A 10,195-nucleotide genomic window follows, 5' to 3' on the forward strand; every position below is an offset into this window, starting at 1 on the left:
TTGTGGCTGTCACCTGTGTGTAGACAGTTTGGAACCCAGAGCAGGCTCTGTATGGGGCAGTGCTTGGTTTGAACTGGCATCCTGGCTTCACCACTTGCTAGTCACACTTTGACCAGTCCCTTGCTGTCCCTGTGGCTTGGCTCCTTACATGCCTGGTAAGGACAGTGCACAGCTTGTAGGGCTGCTGCAAGGGTAACAGGTTCCCTGTTCCCAGCAGGGCCCCACATGGCGAGCACTGAGCAGGCACAGGTGTTCACGATGGTTTTGTAATTACTCCCCACGAATCTCTGGGGACACCTGAAGCCTGAGCCACTCCATCTCTCTGCTCTCGTGAAGCTCACATTCTAGTTGGGGTAGGATAGACTAGGAACGTAGAACAAAACTCAAGCAACTTGAAAATAAAATATCCAGCACATTGGCCTCTTAGACTCTGGCTGTGTTCTGAAGCGTGGGGTTGCAGAGAATTTAACAACTGGAAAGGCTTCTGAACAATGACCAACACCAGACTGGAAATTGAACACACAGTGACTGGGAGGTGTTTCTTGGCCTCACTTCCTCATTTGTACCGTAACGCCGACTTCACTTGTAAGTCACATTAGGACTGTGTGCTATGCTGGGAGATGCCAGCCATGTGCTCCTGCTGCCGTTTGTTACAGTTTAGCTGGTGTGCATATGTACTATAGTTCTTTGAAGCGGTTCACAGTTAACAGTGTAGCTGAGTTGTAACTGAAGGGACATGATTCCTATTGAGTCAGGACTGTCTGTTGGGCCTCAGACCTGGAGGCCTGTACCACTCGTGACATCTCCATGAGAAGATCGATTAATTGCATATTTTTGTTTACATAATTTTCTCCAGAAGTATAAACTGCTAGCAAAACTTTTTACAATCACTTTCTTACTTTGTGCGGGTTTGGGAGCACCTGTGCCAGGGCGCACGTGTGGGGGTTGGGATGGCCGTGGGAGTCAGAGTCCATGCTTTTCCCAGCGTGTGCATTCTGGAGATGACCATGGCTTCTTGACAGCAGTGCCCTTCCCAGGTGTGCCATCTTGCCAGCCTGCTGCCTAGATTTTATTGCAGGGTGTGCTATAGTTAACTAACATCTTGAAAGTGGCACCCCAATTTCAAATGCTAGCCACTATTCTCTGGTCACAGACATCCAAAAGAATCCAAAGCAAGGGGGCCATGGAATGAGCAGCAGCCTGTGTGCTGTAAAAAGTCAGTTGGGTCCGTGTGCTCTGGAGGCCCATGAAGGTGCTGTAGGTCTTACACTAGTAGTCAGTGGAGGCTGAGTTCTTATGGAAATAAAAGGCATGTGCTGTCATCAGCACAGAAGGCCGAGTGTGTGTGCGTGAGTGTGAGTGTGTGTGTGAGTGTGTGCGTGTGTGTGCGTGTGTGTGAGTGTGTGAGAGTGTGTGCGTGTGTGTGAGAGTGTGTGCGTGAGTGTGAGTGTGTGTGAGTGTGCGTGTGTGTGAGTGTGTGAGAGTGTGTGCGTGAGTGTGAGTGTGTGTGAGTGTGTGCGTGTGTGTGAGTGTGTGAGAGTGTGTGCGTGAGTGTGAGTGTGTGTGTGTGTGTGTGAGTGTGTGTGAGTGTGTGTGTGTGTGTGTTCAAGGCCAATTTGAGCAACACAGCAGGACTTCAATAAAGAGTTGGGGTGTTATTAATGTTTGGGGGTTGGTGAGATGACTCTGTAAGTTAAGACCCTAGACACCAAGCCTGATGCCTTAAGTTGGACTGCTTGCAACCACATCTCAGAAGGAAAAACCCAGCTCCTTTGAAGCTGTACTCTAACACTCACCACATACTCCTGGAACCCCTAAATAAATAGATAAATAAATAAACAAATGTAATTAAAGGTTTTAAAAAGTTGCAGAGCATGTCACCTTTGGCACAGCACCCTGTAAGCTAACAATTGAGTTACTGGGGCAGATTCTAAGAGCAGAAACACAAAAGGCTTGCCTTTTCTCACCCCATGTACTAGTTTTCACCCAGATGTTTTGGGGTCAGTGCTGCTGTCCGCTGTGAGCTGAACCCACAATCCTGAGACAGGCATTCTGCAGACAGTGGGGCAGGGCCCGTACAGCTGTGTGGGATGCCTGCCCTGAACTTGGGGTCCTGGCTGTGTCCGAACCAGGAAGTGCATCACTCAGAGCACCCCAGGCTGCTTCTAGCAACTCTTATTGCTGTGAGGACTTTTAACCACTGATCATGTGACCTTGATTTTACCACTTCCGTATTCTGTCCCTACCCAGCTAGTTAGATTCCACAGTTAGGACAGAAACTGCGGCCGACTCATTGCATGTGCCCATGCCCATCACTGACAGGACTCCTGCTCCTTACCATGGCGTGTGCACCCCACCATGGCTAAGATCATGCCTTTCTCAGTCTTCCCTGCAGTCCAGTGTGGCAGTGGAGGATGGAACAGAAATCTAGTGGGGTCTTCAGCTCATCTTTGTGATGAAGGGGACAGTCACAGACGCCACATTGCTTTGCAGTTCCTGTTTCCCTCTTCCTTTCTGCTAGAAATAAGCATGGCATTTGAAGCCATAGCAGCAACTTTGCACAGGGTGACAAGCATGGGGGCCACCTCTGGGGATAGTGCAGTGGGAGAGGAAAGGAGCCAGGTCCCTGGTAGCTTCTCTGGCACGTGTCAGGGACCCGAAAGGGCTTCCCTGCTTAGTTAGCATCAGTGGCTCAGCGCGACATCAGGGATCACAGAATCCCATCTCCCACTCTGCGATTGAATCTTCAGCTGCTCTGTGTTTGCAGCATGTGACCGGGGCACACTCACAGTGATGGGGACTGCCCTGCTCTCAGTTTATGGCCTCCAGGTTTCAAGTGACACCAGACTCAGCCCAGAAATGCTTTCATGTTTCTGTGCCAAAATCACTTGCACATCCCCGATGTGTCCCCAGCCTACAGCACTCTGTCCTCCTTACTGACACACTCATTGAGTGGGAGGGGACAGAGGAGCGAGCACCTCTTCCGCATCCTTCTAGCCACAGTGGAAGGAAGGCTAGCCTCCAGTGGCCTTGGCCTGTGCAGCTGTCTCTGTTCACTAATTAGTTTCTCTCACAGGACTGACTCAGTTTACTTGTTCGGGTCTTAATGTCATTGCCATCTCCTAAGAAAGATGATCCTAGGCTGACACACCTAAGGAAGCCTCCCATTGCTTTCCATCCCAGTGAGGGAAGGAGAGCTGGGGTCAGAGGCAAACCAAATCCATCTCCCCACTGGCAGCTCGCGGGGTCTGGCAGTTGCTCGTCCACTTACATTCACTGGAAGGTAGGCAGCTATTGTGTACTCCCTGTCCCTATTTTAAGCCGAGTTATAGTCGGATGTGTCAGTCCTCACCTACTTGTTCTGGCACAGAGTAAGTTGAGTAAGTGTTTGCTCTCTTTCTTCAGTCCTCAGGAAAAAAGGGCAAACACGTCTGGAAAGCAGTGGTTATCCTTATAGCTTTGTGAACTTGAGGCATCAGGCTGGAGTCTGGCTAGTTGTAAGTAGCCCAGAACTGATGCTGCTGAGCCTATGGGGGAGTTTCTGCTTATTGAGCTTACTTCCCTGACGGGGGGTAAGGAGGGAAGCCATTGAGAACAGGATGTTAGAATGAAAAGCTAATAAAATAAATTAAATGTGTTAATTTTACCATAACTTTAATGACTTAAGAAGTTGTATTCTTGAATAGACACAGATATACAATGAAATGTACCAGTCACCTGGCTTTAACAGCTTTTGTGATTTCCCTCACCCCTGTCTTCTATGGGCAAAGTTTGCCCCCCTCATCTCTCAACAGCCTCCCATAGCCCAGGCTGGCCTTAAACTCATCATCCAGCCAAGGATGACCCTGAGATTATAGACCCAAGTTGCCATGTCTGGTTATATAGTATTGTTACTCTCTTTTAATGATACTTTGGTTGATCAGTAAATCCAGCTCTAATCAGCTTTATCTGCTCTTTATAAAACTACAGCCATCTACCATGCTAGATCTTAGTCAGTGTCTCCTGAATGCACGATTGCATTAGGGACTGGAGTGAGTTCAGAATTATGCCAGTCTTTCAGCACTTATTAGTGTCTACGAAGATCATTTTTAGATGTTTTTGGTGAATATGAAATAGAGTTTTTAAGGAAAAGTAGGCTAAATGCTAACTCCCTTTTATTTTCCAAACTCCAAGTTAATTTGTTGGTGTTCTCATTAGGTATTCTGGAGGCTGACCGTTAAGAGCTCAGGGCTTTACTACTTTTGAAGTCTTTCTGTCCACTGCGGTCTCCCTCCCCCACCGGCCAGCACACTCTTTTCTAGTTTTCCCCAAATAGCAAGCACTTTATAATTTATAAGATACTCAACATATACCAGTCATTCGAATCTTACAAATGACCCTGTGAAGTCTGACATTATTTCCCATGTTACAGATGAGAAATTTAACTCATGTGGCTCAAACTGAGACTCACTGTCTACTGCTCTTTTCAATATATGAAATCACGGTTGTGAGAATGAGTGAAAGGTGACTGAATTATTTTCCTATTTGTTCTTTCTCTGGCTTTGAGATTTAAATGGAAGATGACTTTTACCAGTGGGAATACAGCATTAAGCAATATCCACTTAGGAAGACATTACTCGGGGCAGGCACTGTTGAGAACAATGTTCTGCTGCTAATACTGTAACTTGGCAAATAGCTTCTCTCAACTTTGTTTGTGAAGCATTTCAATTTTGATTACTCTGTGTGGGAGCTACTGCTCAGATAGATGTGTGTGTTTTATGGTCTGCCCATGTCTGGGGAGCTGGCATTACATGCTGCCTAGTGTTTTTAATTCAGAAGTTCTTCTAGAAGCAACCTTAGCCACTTGTATTCCAGCCCTAGTTTTAATAGCATAAGCTATTTCCTTCTTATATAGCATTGTGGGCATAGTAATAAAATAAATACCACAAAATCACTGATGAGATGAAAATTGAGCTCCCTGCTTCTGTGCAGCCATGTAGGTAAAACAGTAATTGGCTCTGATAATAAGTTTTGTTCTTACAAACCAAAGTCTAAATGAGAGTCACATTTGATATATCTGCTTGTAATTACTATCAAAAGGAGAGAATACAAATTTTAGATTGTTTAGTGACTCAAAATAGATTAAAGAAATTTCTGCCTTTTCTTGACCAATTGAAGAAAATTTTCTGAAGTTATTTCTGATATTTCTCTTACTGCTGGTGAGAGAGCATTTTTCAGAAAATGACTTTTTTGCTTAATGGAATGATTCATTCCTTTTGGTTTTTAAATTTATAATTGTTTTTCTTAGTAAAAATAAACCCTTATTATTAGATCTGACAACAAACTTATAAGCAAAAACATCCTATAGATTGCATGACAGATTTAAGCACTGAATCTATTTGATCATGACTTTTAATGAAGCCATCTTTAATATTTTATTCTTTGCTGGGTATCAAGTCCACGACCTCTCACATGCTAGGCAAGTAGTCTACCACTGGGTTATATCCCCAGCCTCATATATATTTTTGTTTAGTATTAAATTTTATTCATTCATTCATTCATTCATGTGTGTATGCTTGTGTAGAGGTCAGAGAACAACACTCGGGAGTTGGTTTTCTCTTTCCACATGTGGGACCTGGAGACGGAACTCAAGTTGTAAGGCTTGGTGGTAAGTGTGTTTACCCACTGAGCCAACTCACTGGCAGTATTTGTTTTTATATTATTTTATTATTTTGGGACATATTGAGCTATATTTTTTCATATAGCTAAGGTTGACTGGCCTTTAATTTCTAAACTTTCTGCCTCATCTCAAGTTAGGATTAGAGACTGTGTCATCATGACCAGAATCCAATATTTTAAAAGGAAAATCAAATCACACAGGTATTATCATTTTGATAAACTCATGCTTTGGTGCCAAAATGGTGAAGAGGAGACAATTAATAATTTTAGGGGCATTGTTCTAGGCGCCTACAATAAGAGTCAGTGTTCCAACTACCATTTCTGTTAGCATGGTGATTTAGTTCCAGAATATCTGTGCCCAGAGATGTAAAATAGGGCAGAGAACAACTGGGTCTCAATGCTGGCAATTACGGCAACTCTGGTCATCTCTTCCCCAAGCCAGTCCTGTAGCCACACAAAGTTGATGGAACATAATAAAACGAAGAAAGCCTCTCTGGTCCACTGAGCCAGTGATCCCAGAATTAAAAAGTTCTAACGAAGCTGAGACATGATAGATGAAGCCATTACCATCAATTGTATCCACAATCCACATTCTTAAAGCATCCTAATTACAGAAACCACATCCAGTCAATATAATACATATTAGCAATTTCCTGATCCTTGGTAGGATGGAAATTACCCTGCAAGCTTAATTAAGAAGGAAAAAATTATGTTCAGGTATTAATTTCAATTTAAAAAAGGCACTCGGCTCTGCAAAAATGCCGGAGGAGCGCTGCAAGTGTGGGCTAGCCGCAGCAAGGAAGCCATCTGTAACTGGGCTCCACGTTACTTCTGCTTCCATATGCACTTAAAGGAGAAAGTAGCAAGACATGCCTGTTTTGTGACGTGTGTTTCCAGATGGGTTAAATACAGAGGGCAGTTGAGGACAGTTATTTGGAGGCTTGGTTATTCAGGAGCAATTAAAACCAGAAGGGAAGCGTGGAGCATATGTTACCAGCTCATCCAGACAAGATCGTGCCTTCATTCCTTTCTTGGCCTTCCTCTTCCAGGCGACCACAGTCTTTTTTATGGACATTTAAGTTGGAAGAAATAAGTGGACTCTGGACTGGTCTGTTGGGTTACTGCAACTATTTTAACACTTGCCTCAGATTGCCCTCTGAACTGAAATATTTGACTGAACCCAAATTAAATTTTCTCGCCGCTCCCAGTATATCCAAGTTCCTTTAAAAATAAAACTCACAAAGTCCAGATATTGTGCTTCTATCTCTATTAAATGTCCAGAATGGAGTTAGTTGTGGTAGAGACAGAAAGAGTCCCAGTGGCTGCTGGGATAGGGGGTAGTAGGACTAGGGAGCGATTGCTAATGGATGCAAAGCCTCATTTGGGGGAGATAAAATTGTTCTGGAACTAGACAGGGCTGAGCTGGCTTAGCCCTGTGAACAGAACCACAGGTCTGTAGATTATATTGCGGGACAAAAGTCATATGACATCTCACGGGTGATTCCTAAGTGCCAACTATCATTTTAACCTGCAGTCACAGGCTTCTGATGCGCAGGGCAGTACCTCTCGAGAGCATCACACCCACCCATTGCCCTTGACAAGCAAATGGGCTGACTTGCTGAGAAGTGAGGTGACTTTGCTGAGCCCCACCCAGCAGTCCAGGCTAGGGTGCTCACCTGGGTTTGTGGCATCCTTCCAATGCCCTCCACCGCCGCCATTCTGACAGGAATCCTTTAAAATGAAGAACGGATGATTAGAACAAGATGCTGTTTCTCTCCCTAACAACACAGCTAATTACTGATGGCAAGATCACTGCAGAGGCGTAGACACATTCGGTGTGGTGAGAATTCATCATGTCCGAACCAACAGCTACCTGTGATGTCCCTAGAGGAATGCGGCCACATTAACAGGCCTAGAGAGCCCTCTACCTGCGTGTCTGGAGTATAGATTTTCTTCACTAAGTCCTTGACCTGGAAAGCCAGAAAGAAACTGAGATGAGAGATTCTTGTCCTTTGTCCGTCCAGGCTGACATGGAGCATGTTTTTCTGAGTAAATGAATGGTGTCTGAGGGTCTATTTGTGCCCAGATAGAACACATAGAGGAAAGTCTTCCTTTTCTCTGAATAGAAAAGGATCGATTTTATTTAGTAGTCTGAATAAAAGACCCTTTTCTTTCAGTGAGAATTGCATTAAACTCCTTATTTTCCAAGAATTTTATATTCCTCCAAGGATATAAAATGTTAGTAAGCATTTTTGTTCATTGTAAATCAAAGTTTCATTGTTTCTTTGTTTCAGCCAAAGATAGAGTTGAATGTAAAGATCATGCAGGATCCAGAGAATGTGCACCACAGAGCCGCTGTGAACGCCAACTACGGCATCAGCCTGCCATACATTAACCAGAGGAAAGCGCAGGTCAGTAATGAATTGCTTCGGTGGATTCGCAACTCAGAAAAAGCTTCCAGGCCTCTTATTAGTGGTGTGTGGTAAAATGCAGATTAAGTAAGATTGATTCTTTTGTCCTCAGGATTTTTTAAAAAATGAAGCAGCCTTCCTTCTGTTTGTAATTAGTAATGATTATGAAAAACTTAGACTTATTTTAAAAGATCTATTTGTAGCTCATTCTTTTTGTTGTTGTTGTGATTGGTACTCTTTGAATGATCTAGTGGCGTAATTTAACAGGGAGGGAGAAGATGACAGGAAGAATTAGGAGAGGAATTTAGGATAGTTTTCACAGTAGGCTCAGCACGACGACAAGCCAAGGGATGCCACCTCGCAGCACCCTTCCCGGTGGCACACCCTTGTGTGACATCGCAACATGTAAGCAAGAATCCCAACCCAGAGCCAGTGGGGCGGCACCTCCGACTGCAGCAAAGTGCTCGAGGCAACACCATCACTTGGAGCGGGAGTGCCTGCACCCACTGCTGCTGGCTTGGGGCTGAGGTGCTCAGGAGGGAATACGGGCCTCTCCCTGTGCTGTGGGTTTCCTGGAACGTTTAGGAGTAGTGATTTGTCTTAACTATGGAACTTACTTGACACCATTTCTAATATAAAAGCAATTTCTAAGGTGAAATCTATATGTATTTTGAAAATACATTCATAACCACTGACTTCTCTCAGTGCTCTTAAATGTATATTTTAGTGAAATTAGAACTAAGGACAAGATTGATTTTATGATTAAATTTGTCCGACAGTTTCTAGTTTGTTTAATTATCTCAGATGAAATCATCCGAGTCTCCTCTGTTTTTCAGCTGTCTCCGTCATCCACGCATTCAGTCCCTCCTGGCCTCTGTGTTTGTTTTATGCTATTCTCGCAGGTTTAGATGAAGAGCACTTTATCCTAGAAATATTTTCTAGCCCAAGAACTCACCAGAAAGTTAGTGATTTTTATTCCTGTTGGAACTTTATTTAAAACGTCAGCATGAATAATGTGAGGAGCTTCCCGTCCGCTTCCCAGGGCTCCCAGAGCCCTTGAAGTGAAAATATGACTTCTTTGCTGTCCAGACGGCAGCAGGTTTCTCTTTTGTTGTTGGTTTTCCTCCTCCATCTAGAATTAATATTGGCTTAGCTGGCGGAGTGCTGCGGCTTTGCCACCCGAGGCGACTGCCGCATGGCACACAAACTTTCTGATGAGGATGGAAGTTTCTAGAGGTCTGCTGAGAGACACGGGGGATTAGGCTTTGTTTTGTGATGCCAAAATTCAGACTTCAATAAGGAATTCAAAGAAGTCCTGACTTTAGGATGTCATCTTGGCTGTTATATTTTCAGTCGTTTACAGATAGAATCAGCAGTGTGGGTATTGTTCTGAGACACCGGAACAGTGACAGTTCGAGAAAGCTCACTGCCCTGTGTGACATGTTAATAACAGATACTCAGTTATTATAGTAAAGATCCTTTTCATGAAAATGACCCCATGAAAATCAACATGAGGGCACCTTAAAATTGGACGTACATTGTGTAGATTTTGATCAAACTATTGGCCTTTCTGTCAAGATGGTGACCGCTGTCATTTTACATTGGTCTAGATACCAGATGCCACTAGAGCAGTAGTTTTGTTCAGATGTACAAATGAAGGCCTTGCTCAGAAAGCCCTTTGAGGGAGGTATTCAGTTATCTGGCTTTAAACAACCACGCAGGGGTAAAATTCAGCTGGAATTCAACTCTCTCTTTTTTTTTTAAATGTTTTTAAACGAATCTACCCAAACTATGACCACGTGTCTATCATGGTGATGCACAGTTAACTAGAGAAACAGCCGCAAGGCTGTCTTTTAGAGCACCTCTTCACACTCAGGGCAGGGAGGCTACCTGACTGCCGAGGGTCCTACAGTGCCTTACATCTGGGCATCTTGAACAGCTTGTTGAAAGCCTCCACATACAAGGCATTTTTGAAAAGCAAATATGAATATATAGTCAGTTTGCATTAGTAGTTCCTGGAAGCTGGGGTATTTTCATCTGAGGAGGAGGTGCTTCCTTCCTCACCATAAGGAGCTAATGGAAGATGTTGGTGCATTAAACACATGCATGCATACACACACACACGT

General features: G+C 44.0%; 1 protein-coding gene across 1 annotated transcript in view; it reads left to right on the forward strand.

The window, feature by feature from the left end:
* LOC142846752 (IQ domain-containing protein H-like) overlaps positions 1-8,144 on the forward strand; it is a 45,224-nt gene extending 37,080 nt beyond the window's left edge. Inside the window, exon 6 of the mRNA XM_075967569.1 lies at positions 7,953-8,144. Coding sequence (XP_075823684.1) covers positions 7,953-8,144 — 192 coding nt within the window. The remainder of the gene's footprint in view (positions 1-7,952) is intronic.
* Positions 8,145-10,195: the final 2,051 nt, after the last annotated feature.

The sequence above is a fragment of the Microtus pennsylvanicus genome, chromosome 3 (assembly GCF_037038515.1).
Source record: "Microtus pennsylvanicus isolate mMicPen1 chromosome 3, mMicPen1.hap1, whole genome shotgun sequence".
NCBI classification, from domain to species: Eukaryota; Metazoa; Chordata; class Mammalia; order Rodentia; family Cricetidae; genus Microtus; species Microtus pennsylvanicus.